General features: G+C 38.0%; 1 protein-coding gene across 1 annotated transcript; it reads left to right on the top strand.

Annotated features, from left to right (window-relative positions):
* Nucleotides 1-688: 688 nt before the first annotated feature.
* Nucleotides 689-19401, top strand: LOC104611712 (V-type proton ATPase catalytic subunit A). The gene is made up of 20 exons (XM_010278892.3): nt 689-1020; nt 1473-1599; nt 1804-1859; nt 1947-2003; nt 2212-2323; nt 2423-2460; nt 2599-2700; nt 4368-4424; nt 4532-4603; nt 4703-4804; nt 4912-4974; nt 5057-5189; nt 12458-12564; nt 15405-15599; nt 16579-16665; nt 16808-16912; nt 17492-17589; nt 17698-17776; nt 18806-18894; nt 19006-19401. The coding sequence occupies exons 1-20, from the start codon at nt 943-945 to the stop codon at nt 19118-19120; spliced, it is 1872 nt and encodes a 623-aa protein (XP_010277194.1). The 5' UTR covers nt 689-942; the 3' UTR covers nt 19121-19401.
* Nucleotides 19402-19791: the final 390 nt, after the last annotated feature.

Below are 19791 nucleotides of genomic sequence, written 5' to 3'. Positions count from 1 at the left end.
TTGATCATCGAATTGGCCTTGGGTGCAAAACTTTGGCCTTTTTATTTTTCAAGTTGATTCTAGGGCTAACTCTTAGGTAGCCCAAGCCCGACCCTACCTTATCCTAATTTCAGCCTGGCCCGCCTATATACATACATATCCACACATATATATATATATATATATATATATATATATATATATATATTTATAAATAATACATATATGATTAAATTTTAGTATTGAGACGAATCCAAACTCAACACAGGCCTGAACCAATCTGAACACATCAAATTCAGTTCGGATTAGGCCAGAATTAGAAAATTCAAGCTTGGCCTTGGGCTCGGGCCTTAGGCCCAATTCTTATTATTGGGCCCCTGCTTGACTTTCACTGCTAAGGCTTGTGTCAGGTCGGTAATTGGCATTAAAACTTTTGCTAGAGTCTTATCGTTTTGGTACAAGGCTCAAACGATGATGACAATGACGATAACGTTGATTATCACTTAGGAGGTGTTTTGTTCAATTTAATAAAAGAAATTGAACAGTGAACCTATTGGTTCAACCGGAAGGGTAAAATAGGCAAAAAGAAACCCGGTTGGTTCAATATTCGACCACACCCAGTGGATTGGCCGCATGTTATTGCTCGGTGGCAGAGATATGTAAATTTAGTTAAATTCAGGGTATAAAAATTAAAAAAAAAAATGCTGGAAAAACGAGTGTTTTCTATATGAAACATCTTCGTAATTTCGATTATATCTGAGCCAATTTTCTGTTTCACTCCTGTTTCGGATCTTGGTTCCTCGCTGCTATCTCTCGATTTCCTTAGGGATTGCTCGAAACGCTAGGGTTTTCCCCAGATCTTCTGTGAATTAAGTTAATCAGATCTTGAATTCAGGTTTTAGATCGGCGTCCTACCAATCTCTGTATTTGATTCTCATTTGTTCATCGGATTTCTCTGAGAAAATGCCGTCGGTTTATGGAGCTCGATTAACAACTTTTGAAGACTCGGAGAAGGAGAGCGAGTATGGATACGTTCGCAAGGTATCATCGGGTTTTGATCTGTTTTGTTCTTCGGTTCGTTTGGGCGAATTGGATTTAGTTTAGATTATTTTCCGCTTATTTGGACTGTTGTATGTGTCGTGGTTCCCGTATGTAGCTCGGATTGATGGTTGCTGCTGCCTGTTTAGTAGTGATAGTGACTCTGTTTCATATATTGGTGACATAGAGTTTCTTTTTTTTTTGAATTGTTTCGTTTAAGATCTCTTTACTACAATTAGTATCTATTTCTTCTTGTTCTTCTGTTAGATTGATACAGAGTGGTAAGTTCAGTAAAAATCTGAACTTTTATAACCTTGATGAATGATGATCTCAGAAGGGACATATTTAATATACAGAACTGCTGGGTTTATTTACCAAAAAAAAAAAAAGAACTGCTGGTTTTCTTTCGACTTACTGGACTTGATTCTTTCCTCACTTCGCATATTGTTTGACAGGTATCAGGACCAGTCGTTGTTGCAGATGGAATGGCAGGGGCTGCTATGTATGAACTTGTTCGTGTTGGTCACGACAACCTTATTGGAGAAATTATTAGATTGGAAGGAGATTCTGCTACAATCCAAGGTCCTTTTAATAGAGCTTTCCTATTATTGGTGTTTTTTTTTCTTATCATTGTACAAGTCCTAAATTTTTTCTGCCCCATTTCTGTTCCATTTTCATGTTTCTTCTTTTCTTTACTGGATTCTCGTCCTGTTCTTTCATGTGGCATTTAGTTAAAGCAAAAATAATTACAAGTTTAATGGAAACCTGTTTTCTTTTGTATTTCAGTGTATGAAGAAACAGCTGGTTTGATGGTGAATGACCCTGTTCTACGAACACACAAGGTACGTTTGAAGGCTTTTCTGTGCTTGATTGTCAGTAATTGATTCTACTAACTGGTTCTTTTTGCAAATTGTGCATTGCTCTTGCAGCCACTGTCAGTGGAGTTGGGACCTGGCATTTTGGGAAACATTTTTGATGGTATTCAGGTTTGTTTAAAATCTACTTGACAGTATAGAATTATTTGTAATGATAAAAAATAATGTCTTACTCTTAGATCTACCTGTTAATTTCTTTATTATTTTCTTATTTTAACATCAACCATTTTTTCACTTGAGCATTTTGTTGTTGGTATTGCGATTTGTGAGTTAGCGTAAAACAGGATCTTATGCTTGGCTGTTGTCCTTGTTTCTTTAGAGGCCTCTGAAAACCATTGCCAAAAGATCTGGTGATGTGTATATTCCACGGGGTGTCTCTGTACCAGCTCTGGACAAGGATATACTTTGGGAATTCCAACCAAAAAAAATAGGTAATATTTTTCCCATATTGCTGTCTACTCCTAACATGATGGGTTAGTGCTTTTGGATGTTTGGTACTGATTAGTTCAACTTTCTTCTACTGGTTGCAGGTGAAGGAGATCTTCTAACTGGTGGAGACTTATATGCTGTGAGTTTAGTAGCTGCAAATTTATTTTATAAAAGTTCAATGGTGCCTTGTGAAAAAGGTTTTGGCACTCAACTCTTCATATTTTGTTCCTATATTGCATTTCACTGAAGTATATACATGGATTGCATTACATTGCAGACTGTCTTTGAGAACAGTTTGATGCAGCACCATGTTGCACTTCCTCCTGATGCTATGGGAAAGATCACTTACATCGCACCTGCTGGTCAATACTCACTGAAGGTTTGTCTGTGACTTATTTTCTTTTGCTTTTCGGTCAGTGTTATGTATCATTCACATTGTCATTTTTCTCAACAGTTAAGGTTCTTTCATAATGTTGGGCATTGAGATTTTCCTTGGTATTTATGTTGAATTGTACTGGATCTAAGCTTTGGGATCTGTGGTGGGATTATTTTCTATTTGTTTGTTCTGTTTCCCTTTGACATTTTGGGCCTTGGGACCTTTTGCGAAAGTGGTAGTATCCTAGTTACTACTCATGACTATGGTGAAGTTTAAATGTGTATTTGTGTTTTTATGATTAATTAGGTAATCATTTTAGAATTTTGTTTTGATTTACCACTTTATTTTCTTCTTGGTGGGTTTAGCATTACTAGTTTGTTTTGTGTTCAAATGCTAGGTAATCTGGTTCATAGTTACCTAATTCTCTTGAAGTTTAGAACTTATGAACTGGTTCATTTCATGTTATTTTCTTTGGATTGGTAAACAATCAAAGTTTTATTAACATGTCAAAATGTTGCGCAGCTTTATTTTGTCTTGTGCCTCTTTTTGTAGGCTAGCTTTCTACCTACCCCATAAGTTTTATTATATATATTTACAACCATGGTTTGCAATTCCAATATTTATGGACATTTCTCCATGTAGAGATGAAGAAATTTCAGAGATATTTTGCTAAGATATTTGGAAAATCTAAAAAAAATTAGGAAAGTTTTCTAGAAACATGGAATTAGTTAATAAACTTTCAAGGAATCATTTGAAGTATAATTGCAAATCTAAGGCTCAATAAACCGGAGCAAAGAATTGTTTAATTCAAATTGGAGAAAATTAGGAGACTTTAATATGTATCTTCTTCTTTATCTCCCTTTTAGTCTTTTAGCCATCTTCTATTCATTAAATATGTCACTTGCCATTTTGATTTTTCTCTTTTTTTTTTGTTTTTGTATGTTTTTGTTTAGATTGTGAATACTCTTTTGTAGTTATATATATTTTTCTTTTTTCTTTTGAATATTAGTGGCTTAATAAGTGAATCATATCAAAATAATAAGCCAATTATCCAAACATCAATTCATCATTGGTTCTTTTATGAAAATATTTTTAAAAAAATTATGATGATTTTGTTCAATATGAAAATCTTTTTAATAATATTTTAAAATTTTAAACTTAAATATATAGTCTATCAATGAAATCTGAAATATCATTTAAATATCGGCAAAATGGGGATGTTTTTGGGAAATTTTGTCAAATATTATTTGTGATACTGTGAACCATGTTTACTATTGGTTCTCCAATGGAACTACTCCCCAAAATAGTTAATCCGAGTAGGTTCCCTTTCTGGCTAACTCATCAGCCATGCTATTGGCACTTCTAGGTGTCTAATGAAATGGAACATTCAATTCAGCCATCAATTTCCTAACGTACTGACTAATATATCTGTATTTCCATTTGTCCTTTGTTTTACATCTGAGCCAGCGTACAACTACTTTAGAGTCACCTTCCACCATGGTATCTCTATAGTTTTTGCTCAATCTTAAACCATATAGGACTTCCAAGACTTCTGCCCTCGGAGATTTTTACATATTTTTATTCAGTATAATTGAGATTTTTACATTTGTTTATTCAGTATACTGGGGTTATTTTGTGCTGCAATGTTTTGATCCATTCTGTATATGCAGGATACTGTTCTGGAGCTTGAGTTTCAAGGTGTAAAAAAGCAGTTTACTATGCTTCAGGTTATTAACTTAACTCCAGATGTCAAGTTAGTTATCATGTACTTCGTACTTGCATTCTGAAAATGGTGCACATTCCTCTTAATGGGGTTTTCTCTTCTCCTATGCAGACCTGGCCAGTCCGTTCACCACGGCCTGTTGCAACTAAGCTTGCAGCTGATACACCTCTTCTGACTGGGCAGGTGACAACAAATTAAATACATTATCTCATGTTGTGATCTATGACTGTTCCATTTTAAGACTTTGGTGTTCCTAATCGTTTTGTTTCTTACCTTGAATAGCGTGTTCTTGATGCTCTTTTCCCCTCTGTTCTTGGAGGAACTTGTGCTATACCTGGAGCATTTGGTTGTGGAAAAACAGTCATTAGTCAAGCTCTTTCCAAGGTGGATTGGTTATTCATTCTGAAGTTTCCTTGCATTTTGGATATTTAAAGCATTTGTTTTTATTCTTGGAGTTCTCATGCATATATATGTTGTTTGTTTACCTGCAGTACTCCAATTCTGACACTGTGGTTTATGTTGGATGTGGAGAAAGAGGAAATGAAATGGCAGAGGTATATATTATTTTCCTATCAGTTTTTTTATATATAACCAATTTATTGTCTTCAAACTTTTAAAAGTTAGTCTTCACATCAGGTTCTTATGGACTTTCCTCAACTGACAATGACACTACCTGATGGCCGTGAAGAATCTGTCATGAAACGTACAACACTTGTGGCTAACACTTCTAACATGCCTGTGGCTGCTCGTGAAGCCTCCATTTATACAGGTTACTCCATTGCTTTTTCCTTCTAACTTGTGTATTAAATCATTCAATTTAAGTACAATTTTGATATTCAACTGATATTGGATGAATTTGAATTCTTCCTTTTACTGCTAACTTCATTTTTGTCTTGTGGTATTTAAAGGTCTTGCTGCTACATTTTGTGTTGAAATTCGTTCTCTGAGATTGATTGAAATTTTAAATTCATTGGCATGTAACATGTTACCTGAATACCTTTACAAGGGTGTCATATTGTGTTGGTACTTGAGTTGTCAATATAAATTTCATATCTGATACCTTGTCGAGCTGTACCCTTGCAGTTACTGAGTAGTTTAGGCAGGCAAAACTTTTACTGATGCCATCCATGTGCTTGAGAAAAAAAATGTTTTTTTTTTTTTTTTTCTGTTATTTGCATAAAGAGAATATAAAATGACAAGGTGGAAGTTAATCTCATTTGGAGACAAACAATTGTGCTCAGTCTTAACATGCATAAGCATATTTTGATGGCTTACCACTTTGGTTCTTGCTTGAGTTTATATAAATGGGTCATGTGAAGTATCAATGATGGAATTGGAACTAGAGACAGTAACCTGATGGGGAAATGCTCTTTCAATGCAAGCAAAGGCAGGCTCTAACATAAAGAATTTAGGTGTTTTTGTAAATATCAAAGTAGAAAGCCTTATGTGCTGATTTTGGCCAAGTTTCTTGTGAAAGGAAGAGTAGAAAGTTGGGGATTTCAGCAAGAGACAGAGGAAAGGGAAGAAAAGAGAAGAAGGTCGACTAGGATAGATTTACTTAACCCTAGCCGCCAGCCCCTCATTCTATTTATAATTAACTTAAGTGTGAGATATTACAAGGATGCCCTTAGTAGGGCGGCAACTCTAACTAAGTAATTACAGCTCTTTAAAAAATAAAAACTAATGGGCCCAAGGCCCAGCAACATCTTAATTTAAAAGAAAATAAACTAAACACAAGTTGGCGCAATCAACACTCCCCCTCAAATTGGGAGTAGATGTCATACATCCCCAACTTGCGTAGATCATGCTCCAGTTTATTCTTTGCAACACCTTTTGTGAGGACATCAACAAGCTGCAGATCAGAAGAAATGTATGGAAGACAAACTTCTCCAGAAGTTACCCTTTATTTGATAAAATGTCTATCTACTTCAATGTGCTTAGTTCGGTCATGTTGGACTGAATTATGAGCAATATTAATTGCTGCCTGATTATCGCAGTATAGCATCATAGGTTCTTCTGCCTGAACACCGATTTCTTCCAACAGAGAACGAATCCAGTGAAGTTCTGAAACTTCATGTGCCATGGCCCTATATTCGGCTTCTGCCCTTGATCTTGCCACAATTGTTTGTTTTTTAATCTTCCATGAGACTAGGTTACCCCCAACTAGGGTGCACACTCCTGAAGTTGAGCTTCTGTCATCGAGGCATCCTGCTCAGTCCGCATCTGTATAGGTCTCTAGCTTGAGCTGTCCATGATCAGTAAACAATATGCCTCTGCCTGGATGCCCTTTCAGATAAGCAAGGATCCTGTCAACTGCCTTCCAGTGCTGGTTTCGTGGAGCATGCATGTATTGGCTCACTACACTTACTGCATAGGAGTTGTCCGGTCTTGTCATGCACAAGTATAGTAGCCGACCCACAAGTCTTTGGTACCCCCCAAGGTCCTTTACTGGTTCACCTTCTGATGCACTGATTCTATGGTTCTGATCAATGGGGGTGTTAGCTGCCTTTGTTCCAAGTTTCCTTGTTTCTTGGAGAAGGTCCAAGACATACTTCCTTTGAGAGATAAAAATTCCATGTTTCGATCTTGCAACTTCAATGCCTAAGAAGTATCTCAGTTCTCCAAGGTCCTTAATCTCAAATTCCTTATGCAGGTTCCTCTTCAGACTATCAATCTCACTCAGATCATTCCCAGTGACAACAATATCATCCACATAAACAATTAGGATTTACACCAAGGATCCCCTGCGCTTAACAAGGTGTGATTAGATTGAGTTTGAGTGTAGCCAAAAACAATCAGGGCCTTTCTGAATCTGTCGAACCATGCTCTAGGGGATTGTTTCAAGCCATATAGTGACTTCTTCAGCTTGCATACCTTTCCCTCTTTAGCATTATCATAAAAATCAGCTGGAAGATCCATATACACCTCTTCTTGCAGATCCCCATTTAGGAAAGCATTCTTTACATCCAGTTGAAACAAGGGCCAAGAGTATGAGGTAGCAAGAGAAAGGAGTATCCGAACAGAGGTAATCTTTGCAACTGGTGCAAAGGTCTCTAGATAATCAATGCCATAGGTCTGTGTGTATCCTTTTGCAACAAGTCTTGCCTTGTACCTCTCTATGCTTCTATCTGCCTTATACTTTACTGTGTAAACCCATCTGCATCCAACTGTCTCCTTGCCTTCTGGTAGGTCCTCAATCTCCCATGTCAGATTCTTAATCAAAGCCTCCATCTCTTCTTGCATAGCTGCCTTCCACTCAGGTTTGGAGAGAGCCTCACTAACACCCTTGGGTATAGACATGGAATCAAGAGAAGAGAGAAAAGCACAGTAGGAAGGAGAAAGTCCACTATAGGATAAGTATTGTGATATGCAATGAGCAGTGCACTTCCTCTTCCCTTTTCTAAAAGCAATAGGGAGATCAAGGTTATCTGTAACAGTGTTAGTGGGACCAATGGGAATTGAAATAGTAGAGGGATCAAGAGGAATACCTGGATCTGTATCAACCGAATCTGGAGTCTCCAAGGGATTGACAGGAAGTGGTGTGAGTTCTGCTGTAGTGGAATCAACCTCCTTATGAAGTCTCTGCCATGAGTAATACTGTGAGATGGAACGCACAGGGGGTGGCAAGGTAGGTGACATCGGATGGTTGTCAAACACAGTAGTAGACACAGGAACTAGAACTGGGAGAGGGATAGACTACTGACTTACTTCCCCAAAACACTCCCCCTGAGAAGGATTCCTTGAGAAGAAGTATGTAGATTTGAAAAAGGTGATGTCCATAGTAACAAACCGGTTCCCAGAGACTGGATCATAGCAGCGGTACCCTTTCTGATTCTCTGCATATCCAAGGAAGACACATTTCTTTGCCTTGGGATCAAGCTTCGAACGGTAAGGACCAAGAATATGTGCAAAGCAGACACACCCAAACACCCTTAGAGGAATATGAAACATTTCCCCCTGAGGAAAAAAAAGGCTGAATGGAGTGCTGAATCCAAGTATACGAGAAGGCATCTTGTTAATCAGATATACTGCTGTGAGAACAACATCACCCCAAAAACGAACCGGAACTGTTGCTGTGATCATCATGCTTCTTGCTGTCTCAACAATGTGTCTGTTCTTTCTCTCTGCAACACCATTCTGCTGTGGACTGTAGGAGCAGCTACTCTGATGGACAACACCATACTCCAACAAATATGAGGCAAGATGTCTCTCAAAATATTCCCTAGCATTGTCAGATCTGAACATCTTGATTCTAGTTCCAAACTGTGTTAATACCATCTGATGAAATTGCCTCACCAAGGATGGTACCTCATCACGTGATTTCATCAAGTAAATCCAGGAATATCGAGAGAAATCATCCACAAACAGGAGAAAATAGCGATAGCCGCCCATAGAGGGAACATGATAAGGGCCCCACACATCCAAATGAATAACATCAAAAGGAGAAGAACATCTTTTATTACTCGGTTTAAAAGAGTGTCTACAATGCTTTCCAAGTTCACAACCTTCACACTTCAACCTTGACAGACTCACAGACTCAAACAGTTTTAGAAACAAAGAACTTAAAGAAGAAAAAGACAAATGACCTAGACGATTATGCCAAAGTATAATCCGACCCACAAGTTTTGACTCACTGTCCTTGCAAACATGATGATTTTGGTGAATTGGAAGAATATCCAGGAGGTGGATTCCATTCACTTCACGACCACTCCCAATCGTCCTCTTTGAATCCAGATCCTGCAAAATACAATGTCCAGGAGAAAAAATTACTGAGCAGTTCAGATTCTTAGTTAAACTACTAATAGATAACAAGTTGGTGCTCAATCTAGGAACATGGAGGACAGAGGGTAAACAAATGAAATCATTAATCTTGACAGATCCCTTCCCAGCAATAGGAACATGGGATCCATCAGCTGTGGAGACCCTATCTCTACCAGAACCGAGCTGGTAAGAGGAGAAAATGGTGGAGCAATGGGTCATGTGCTCTGAGGCTCCAGAGTCTATAATCCAAGGAGATCTCTCCTTACCTGAAGCAGAAACATAGTTTGCAGTGACATGTGGACTACCTGTGTGGGCAAGGGAGGTAGAGTGAGTTCCACCTGTGCTACCTGTACCTTGTTGTTCGGTTGCGGCTGAATTGGAACTAGCTGTATCCTTCTGATTCAGAAGTAACCCAAACCTCTCAAGCTCGGCCCTTACTGCAGCAGCTGCAACAGACTCCAAGGCAGCTGTAGTAGGGGGGGCCGGAGCGTCACCAATAACTGCCATATGTGCATTTCCTTTCTTATTCTTCAATTTGGTCGGCACAAGATGTGGGTGAAGCTTCCAACAAGTATCTCTTGTATGCTTTGGTTTCTTACAGTAGTCACAGACTAAGTCCCTTTTGTCTTCCTTCTTGTTCTCATTGCCATTCTGTTTAGGTTTCACATCACTTACCATAGCAGACTGATCAGACATGAGATTCTTCATCATTACATCCCTCCTGCACTCCTCTCCTGACACGAATGCATATGCTTGGGAGAGAGTGACACTGTCCTTGGAAAGAAGATGCTGTCGTGCAATGTCATACTCAGGGTTAAGGCCAACAAGGAATTCGAACACCCTATACTTCTCTAAGTGTCTTTGATAGGTAGCTGCATCCTTGGTGGTTTCCCAAGCAAAGGTCTCTAGATGGTCAATCTCCTGCCACAGGGTCTTAAGGACTGAAAAATGAGCTGCAACAGATCTATCTCCCTGCCTAGTAGCAATAATCTGATTTCTCAGTTGATAAGCCCTAGCAACATTCTCCTTCTGTGAGTAGGTCTCTGCAACCCCATCCCATATCTCCTTAGCAGTGTTTGCCCATAAAAAGTTTTTACTTATATGTGGCAACATAGAATTACACAACCATGTCATTACCATATAATTTTCTTGTACCCACCGGGAGTTGCCAGTTTCGGGTTTTACCTCTTCACTAGTAATATACCCCAATTTTCCACGAGCCCCAATGGCCATCTTTGCAGATTGGGACCATTCCAAGTAATTTGTACCATCCAACCTGACTGTAGTAATGGTTCCGGCTCCGAAGGGGTCTCCAACACCTCTCCCACTGGTCCCATTTCATTCCCGGGCTTATATTCAACTCTGTGTCCCTCCATGTGTCTCAAAGAGGTAAAGAAAACAGCTAAAAAATGCAACAAGAATAAACAGAATAACTTCTGGAACCAACGACACTCCTTTGGTGTCCTGGACTTTCTTCCTATGAAAGATTCCTTTTCGGTGGGATGGGGAGAAGAGAGAGAAGAAGCAACCGCCCTCTCTAGAGGCCTCCAAACCATATGGAACTTGAATCGCCCCTTACAAAAAACCCAAAGGAACCCTAAAAAAAATAGGGCGCCACTACCTAGGTCAAAATTGAAGAGTCCAACAAAATCAGGACTCTTCCCCTTTCTCCAGTTTTTCCTGATTCTGATGAGAAACCCTAGACCAGCTACAGGGCATACAGATCCATCAAGAAAATCCAAAAACTGGGCTTACCTGAAAGCTTCGATCAGCCTCTTAAATCTCCATGCAGTTGGCCGATCTAGGGCTGCAGGAACGAATCTCTTCAAGAACCTTCAACCTGCTCTGATACCAAGTAGAAAGCCTTATGTGCTGATTTCGGCCAAGCTTCTTGTGAAAGGAAGAGTAGAAAGTTGGGGATTTCAGCAAGAGATAGAGGAAAGGGAAGAAAAGAGAAGAAGGTCGACTAGGATAGATTTACTTAACCCTAGCCGCCAGCCCCTCATTCTATTTATAATTAACTTAAGTATGAGATATTACAAGGATGCCCTTAGTAGGGCGGCTAAGTAATTACAGCTCTTTAAAAAATAAAAACTAATGGGCCCAAGGCCCAACAACATCTTAATTTAAAAGAAAATAAACTAAACACAAGTCGGCCCACTCAACAATCAATTTGTAATACTGTTCATCAAACTGGAAAGGCCACCTGGTCATGGGTCAAGCGGTTAAACCACTGGGTTGATCTAGTGGCCAGTGATGTCATATACAAATAGTATATTATATATACTATAACATGAAGGTGGGCCTTGGCACAACATTTGGGTTGCTCCATTGCAACATGGGTGACCAGGGTTCAAATCTTGGAAACAGCCTTTCTGTATGTTCAGGGGTAAGGCTGTGTACATCTGTCCCTCCCCAGACCTCGCATTGGTGGGAGCTTTGTGCACTGGGCGTCTGGGTTGCCCTTTTATGTTATGTATACTATAACATGTGTTTTGTCTGTGGGTTAATGGTCATTTTTCTAATCTTCATTCAAGTGATTCAGGTTCAATTCTTGTAAATCATGTTTCTATAAAAAATACATACGTATACATATATATATATATATATATATATATATATATATGTATATTTGATCAATATAAGTGTTAAATAAACAAAAAAAACCAAATGGTGTTGTGGCCTAATGGTAATAAGAATTTTTTTCTCAATAGGAGGTTGAGTTGAATACCCTGCATTATCATTTTACAAATTACAATGTATGATGAAACAGTGACCCGGGTGGTTTTTTGATTTAATGTTTACCTAGGTTAATAGTGGATCAGATGTTTTTTTTTTTTTGTGAAAAATTAAAAACTGTTGTTTAAAAAACTGGATTGACCTCAAGTTCCTAAGTTTGACGGTCCAACTGTCCAGTCTGGTCTGATTCTTACAATATAGGTGAGTTTATTCTCATACAGAGGGATTTTTAATAACCAAAACATCTACTGCATAATACTTTTTAAAAATGATTCACCTGGCAAATTTAGATTACACTAATATTTGTCAACTGTCTTAATAACATGCTCAAGATCCTGAGGGTTTTATGTCACTACTACTTTCCACATGTGTGAATTGTTTTTTTACATATGTTTGATGTCAGATGGAGAAAAAGGAAACAAGGAAAGCTTTTACTAGTATCCATTTTCTTCCTGCAGCCAATACTCTACTTGTAAACCTTCGTGTTATAAAATGGTTTCTGTTTTCTTGCATCTAATGTGAATATGGAATTCTCAGGCATCACAATAGCTGAATATTTCAGAGACATGGGCTACAATGTTAGTATGATGGCTGATTCAACATCACGATGGGCAGAAGCACTTCGTGAAATATCAGGGCGGCTGGTAAATTTCCTTTATTTTATCTGATATGATACATCATGTCATTGCTTTGTTTTGGATGCTTTTTTCTTATTCTTTTTCTGTTCTATGGAGGGAAAGAAGATATTTTTTTGATCAATAACAAAAATTCATGGAATTCAATTATTAAAGGATTACATACAACTTGAGGGAGGTAAACTGTCTTAACTTCCCCACAAGCACAAAAACAGAATTAGAAATAAGCCCAGAACATAGAATCCCTATTCATCCCTTGCTTAGCTAGCCTGTCAGCAAAAGAATTTGCTGTTCTTTTAACCCAACTGTACTTTACTTCAATATCCTTTGGCAACCATTTAAATATTTTCCTCTCATTGCTGTATTTCCACATTCCAGGTTTATCTTCATTTAACCAACTTACCGCCACCTCCAAGAGGTTTATCTTCCTTTAACCAACTTACCACCACCTCCGAATCTCCTTCAATAACCAGCCTCCTAATATCCAGGTCTCTTGCTCTTTGAAGCCCTCCAAGGATGCTGATATCTTAGCCCTAAGGGAGTCACCCTCTCCAATTGGGCTGTAGAATAGGGCTAGAGCATTACCTTCCTCATTTCTGAAAATCCCCCCAATACTTGATTGTCCTGGATTCCCAATGCTACTGCCATCAAAATTCAATTTTATATAACCAGCAGGAGGGGGGGGGGGGTCCAAGAAGGGCTTATGATCTTTCTAACCTGGGCTGATTTTGCTATTTCTTTCCAACTTCTCAACAAATCATCCACAGAAAAGTCTGTAAACATATCCATGGATTTCAGCCAGTGGATCAGCTCTATTAAGTTCTCAGCATCCCTCTCCCTTTCCGAAAAAATTCTGGAATTTCTTTCTTCCCACAAAGACCAACATACAGCAGCCCTTACTCTCCTCCACATGATCCTACCCCTTTTCACTGGCCAGCTGAAAAAGGATGGAGAAAACAAACTCTGTACATTCAGCGGAGGGTTCCAGCTACACCCAAAAAGGGGATAAAGCCCAGACCCAAACAACTTCTGCATAATGGCAAGACACTAATAAGTGGTACCCCAGTCTCTCCATCAGCTTTGCAAAGAACATACCTGTACAATAGTGCTTGTCTTCGTTTTGTAATTCCAATATTATGATACCCAGACACCTGTACAATAGTGCCGTCTTGTCAGATATTTCAATTTTTAGTGTAAATTTCTTAGCTGATACTGTATACAGCTGTATCCTGGTAATATAGATAGCAGTGCCAATCATGTGAACATATATACATATTAAGACACCTTTTCTAAGCTGATATCATTTCTGGTAATTTATTCTGTTCAAGATGGTGCAGTCTTAGGATAACTTACTGTTGTCACATTCAAACCTTCTAATTTTGTTGGGAACTTGTTCCAATGGTATTTCCTACTTCATCATGGGGCCTGTATGTTTTTCAGTAGATTAATTCTTGCTTCTATTCTCACTAGCTATGCTATCATCACAATATCAAGCTAAATGTTATTTCAGCAGGACTTTGGATGTTTGAGGCTGGATCTGAAAGCATTTTGCCTTAGAAATGCTTTGTAATTTACATGCGAAATATATTACAGTATCAGAGATATTAAACAATTCCAATCTGAGATGTGTGTGTTTGATTCCACATTTTAAGATGCCAATTTAAGGGTATGTGTAAAGGGTAAAGATATAAGTCGTTACATTTTATGTGCACTATATAATTGGATTTAACTTCTATGGCGTGCTATGAACGTGTGCATTATATAGTCAAATTTAACTTTTATGACCTGCACCAGACAAGTATATCTGCTTTATAATAGTATAGATATATTATCGTGGAAAGCTGTAACTTTATTCGATTTCATCTTGAATTCTAAATACCCTTCCAAATTCCTATTGGTAAACGCCTTTGTATAAAACACCTTGATATTTTTACCTCTCATAAACCACCACTTTTATATTTTTTACCTCTCATAAGCTTCTCAAATTTTGTTATCAAGTGATGTCAAATTGTTTGTTAAATGGTAATGCACAATGGACCTAGTTCTGGAGCTCAATTTTAAGGAGACGATTTGGAGGAACTGCAGCTTCTTTTTCTCTGATTGGTAATTAGCGAGTATTTTATTAATTCTGAAAATGAATGATATAAAAAAGAATTTGTACCTTCCACACCTAAGAGAATTATGACAGTCTCTGCTGCCATACCAATTGATTTTATCCTTTTACATTCTTTTCCACCTAACAGTCCAATACCCAAGGGATGCTCACCCAATTGGGGTTCAAAACTTGGGACTCAAGAGAACTAGGGTTTCATAAGAAAAAACTCTTCTAGGTTGGGGAATAAATAATTGATGAAAGTTAATGGAAATTAGAGTGGGAAGTGGGGTAAGTTGTGGATATACTGAACTGTTTAGGGCTATTTAGGAAGCTTTTGGGAGGGAGGAAAAGATTGTTATTTGGGTAGTTTTTATGTGGTTACTTTTTAACCAATAAATGGGGTTAAAAGCTAGATAAGAAATTGTTTCTATTACCTTTTCTCCCTAAACAATAAAAGCAATCTAAAATTCAGAGATCCAGTTCAGTTTTACCCCAGAAAAAGAAAAATTCAGGGATCCAAATCAGATTTGAAAAACAGGTTTTGGAGCTTGGATTAAGATCATTGAGGTACAAGTAACTTAGAATTATGGATACTGTATTTGCTTTATGGAGGCATTGTTTTGCGATGCACTCACCATGCTTTCTGTGTACAAATCATGTTGTCATGCTTTTCTGTTTCATATCTGTTAAATTGTTGAATACATTTAGCGGTGTCCATTATCTGAATCTGATGACAAACATATTTCCTTTTCAGGCTGAGATGCCTGCAGATAGTGGTTATCCGGCTTATTTGGCAGCTCGTTTAGCTTCTTTCTATGAACGTGCTGGTAAAGTTAAATGTCTTGGAGGGCCAGAACGTACTGGTAGTGTTACAATTGTTGGTGCTGTTTCTCCTCCTGGAGGAGATTTCTCAGATCCTGTAACATCTGCAACCCTCAGCATTGTCCAGGTAACATTAACCTTATTTTTGTTTGTGTTTCCCTAACTCCCCCAAATACTTGTTAATAATGTACTCCCTTCTGTGCATATTACATGCCTCACAATTTGGGACTCACCAATAGAGATTTCAGTAAAGGAGATTTATCTGGATCAGTAATGTACTGATCAAACAAAGAAAAAAGGATCAAGTTTGGACCCAGTTATATATTGTTATACTCTGGAAAGTTCTTGTAATCTGTTTTTAAATTAATAAAAATTTCGATTTTGCTGATAAAAAAAAGTTTTGACCCAGTTGGCTCTTTCTAATCCTCTAATAATCTAAATTTTGCAAGTCCAGTAAAAGTATGGCAAGCCGGATAGAAAACTTCAAATTTGATGTTTATAATTCACTTGAACCATGATCCATCAAGAAGTTACTCTGAGGACCCGTTGATTATTGATTATCATGTTTAAATTTGTTGGATGTGTGCTAGTGTACATCTAGGTTGTAAATCCTGACCCTCATCCTCTGAACTTATGTAAATATTTGTGGGAATGGTACCTTGACATAGACTTAGATGGTTTGGTCATGTGCATAGAAGACCACTTACAGCATCTGTAGGAAGAGTTGATCTGTTACAAGTTGAAGGGGCTAGAAGGGCTTGGGGCAGAAATGGGCATAGATCAAAGTAGTAAGAAATGATTTAAGCACTCATAATTTAACAAAGGATATAGCATTAAACAGAAAGGAATGGTGAAACAGGATTTATGTATCCAATCCCATATTAGCTGGAATGAGGCTTAGATGATGATGGTGGTATTAGACCTGTTCATGGGCTGGGCTTGGGCTTGGCTTTTGCCAAATTTTGAATGGGTTCCAGCCCGAAGCCCGAGCCTGACACAGTGTAAGTCAGGCCCGAGGCCTGGCCTGTGAACAGGTCTGGATGGTACCTTGATGCTTTCTTTTGCAATCAAACTTAATCTTATAATTACCAATCAAAATTTTGCAGGTCTTCTGGGGTCTGGACAAGAAGCTTGCTCAGAGGAAACATTTCCCATCTGTGAACTGGCTTATTTCCTATTCGAAGTACTCAAAGGTGTAATTTTGAGATGTTTCCATATATTACACAACCCAGATGACATTATTCTTCCTTAAATACTTGAATTTAGTATAACATTTACCACTTGTTGACCGGATTATAAAAATTTGTTTCTCACATTCAATTCATGTGTTCCCAGGCCTTGGAATCTTTCTATGAACAATTTGATCCAGATTTCATTGACATCAGGACCAAAGCCCGTGAGGTGTTGCAGAGAGAAGATGACCTGAATGAAATCGTCCAAGTAGGTTTACTTGCTTTAGATTTTTTGTGTTGTGGGTTTTCCAGTCTCAGTTAAAATCTTGTATTTTGTTATTGTTTGATGAATGTAATTATGTCAAACTGGTAGAATAAGAATAGTTTCCTTTCTACCTATTGTGAAATGAGGCGGGTAGTAAATGAATCTACCATGTAGGTCTTAATATCTTAGATCTAACTATTGTGAAATGAGGCGGGTAGTAAATGAATCTACCATGTAGGTCTTAATATCTTAGATCAAGATTCTAAACAATCCAATACATAAAAGGTTGTGGTTATTCCAAGGTGTTGAGCAAAGTAACTCATTGCAGATGTGAAAATGTAATGATTGGGTTGTTTAGATCATTTGATCATGCTGATGTCTCAAAAATATATTAACTGAAATTAATTTAGTGTAAGGTCAGATGACTAAAACCCTGTCTGTCTGTGAAGAGGTGCATATTAATAGATTTAAGTTTGATGTCCAATATTTGCGTCTGCTATCATTGAAAACTAAGACCTTTTCAACTGATTATCCTAGTTACTAGTATAATGGATGATCTTATGGCTGTTTATGTTGTTTCAGCTTGTTGGGAAAGATGCTTTAGCAGAAACGGATAAGATTACCCTGGAGACTGCAAAACTTCTGAGGGAGGACTATCTTGCCCAGAATGCATTTACTCCGTAAGTACCTTTTGAAATTTAACCAATATAAAATTCTCGTAGGATCAATTTTTTCGTTATGTTTATAAGAGATAATAATTTATCTTTGTCTTTGTATCACTGCAACAGATATGATAAGTTCTGCCCATTCTACAAATCTGTATGGATGATGCGCAACATAATTCATTTCTATAATTTGGCAAATCAGGTAAAGCCTATAGCCTTTTTTTCTTGCATTTTTTACTGTTTGTTTTTTGTTTTTTGTTTTTTTTTTTCGTGGCCAAGCATTGCGATCTTAGTTGGGTGTTGTATGTCATTTAATGGAGTGGACAAGTTCTAGTGCCAGTATGTGCATCCATTTTTTACTTTGTTGAGACTTGAGATATACCCATTATAAAATCTGGGTTAGGTTTGGGTTAAATATTTGACTTTTGGGGTCAGATTTGGATCCGAGCATTGGTTTCCAATCAATCTTTACTAGGATAATCTGAGATTTGGATATAATGCAGAGTGGGTTGGTTTGGGATTAATTCTTCTGAAGAGAGTCAGAGAAGAGCTGAATATCAGGTCCTTCTGGCATTGGAGGAATTTTCAGGAATGAAGGAAATATCATTGCACTATTCTCAGGCCCAATTGGTGAAGGGGATTCATTAAGAGCTGACATTATGGTTGTTATGGAAGGGATCCAAAAGGGTTAAGAGCTGAATATCAGGAAGTTGGTGATAGAAGGTGATTCGAAGCTTGTAATTAGCTGGCTTCAAAAAAATGGGGAAGAGGGGTGGTGGTGCTACATTCATGAAAAGAGAAAAGCTGTTAATTTGCTGCAAGGGGTAGAGGTGTCTTGTAATTGGGTTGAAAGAGACGCAAATGCTGTTGCTGACACGCTTGCTAAACAAGGGGTGGGAAGGAATTAGTTATTTTGGGCTGTTCTGTAATCTTCCTTTGGGAAGGGCTAAGAGTTTTTATCCCTCCCCATTCATTGTACTAAATTTCTTCTTTTAATAAAATTGGTTCTGTTATTGATTAAAAAAAAGAGCCATCACAAGTACTATGTTCTAAAAAAAATTATTCATCCCTAGGAGACAGAATGTTCTTACTTCTAATGTCTTAAGATTTCAAACCTATATGTTTATGAACCTTGTTTCTCTAGTCTGGAATGAACAGGCTTCTTGATCATGATAGCATCTCTATTAATGTTCTCAGAAAATTCTTTTAAACAACTGATGGGGTTTTGCAGGCGGTGGAGCGAGCAGCTGGTATGGATGGCCAGAAGATATCTTACAGCCTTATTAAACATCGGATGGGAGATCTCTTTTATCGTTTAGTGTAAGTGGGGTAAAAACTTGGGGAAGAGGGGATAAACCTTGTTTTGGACAATTGCATACATTATCATTTGCATGTGATGTGATACGATTCGGTAACCTTTCAATGTTACAGGTCTCAGAAATTTGAGGACCCAGCAGAAGGGGAGGAAGCCCTGGTGGCAAAGTTCAGGAAACTACATGAGGATCTGACTACTGGTTTCCGCAACCTTGAGGATGAAACACGATGATCAGATACTTCATCCAGCTTGTAGATCATCCACTTCGGCCATGCTGATCCACAGCTATGAAACTGGATCTTTTTTCTTTTTCTTTTTGTAGGGCTATATATCGGATGATGTTGGTGGGGTCTATATCGTTGTACCTTTTCTCTTGTGCATGTTGTCTTTTGTTTATTGCGGCTATTATTTCCTCACTAAACCCTCTGTGAGTTATTTGTCAATAATAAGAGAGGCTGAACCAGGTAAATTCATATTTATATATAGATATCTATAGAATAAGATTCAATCGATTTCGCACTCTCTTTCTAATTTCTGTTGGTCATAATTTCATATAAATTGTTTTTGATCTATCACTTGTGGCCGGCACTGGCAAGCTGGGTAATGTGTAGGTAGTTGATATGATGAGGTTCAAAATATCGATACGCCGGTGGCGTTTCGATACTTGTTTATTTATTTATTTTTATTTTTTTTTTCAAAACTGGTTCAGGGAGTCGGTCTAGGGCTCCTCCATTCTCTGAACCGGTTAGACCCCGATACACCCATTGTAGGGGTGAATCGGAAGGGTTCCGGAACGATATGGGCCGATATGTAACAATACTTCGAACCTTTTATGCTATATAGGATCAACGGTCGAACTTGGGGATTTTGTTGAACTCTATCCATGCTCTGTAATTTGTTCG

This window comes from Nelumbo nucifera, chromosome 8 (genome assembly GCF_055504915.1).
Source record: "Nelumbo nucifera cultivar China Antique chromosome 8, China Antique-T2T, whole genome shotgun sequence".
Classification (NCBI taxonomy): domain Eukaryota; kingdom Viridiplantae; phylum Streptophyta; class Magnoliopsida; order Proteales; family Nelumbonaceae; genus Nelumbo; species Nelumbo nucifera.
The sequence above is the reverse complement of the archived record's forward strand: the minus strand, read 5'-3'. Positions and strand labels throughout refer to the sequence as shown.

Bases quoted from the DNA above. Each gene is read 5' to 3' on its own strand.
- LOC104611712 (XM_010278892.3), top strand. From the start codon at position 943: ATGCCGTCGGTTTATGGAGCTCGATTAACAACTTTTGAAGACTCGGAG. The intron at 1,021-1,472 runs GTATCATCGGGT...ATTGTTTGACAG, and splicing joins AGTATGGATACGTTCGCAAG to GTATCAGGACCAGTCGTTGT. The intron at 16,913-17,491 runs GTAGGTTTACTT...ATGTTGTTTCAG, and splicing joins ACCTGAATGAAATCGTCCAA to CTTGTTGGGAAAGATGCTTT.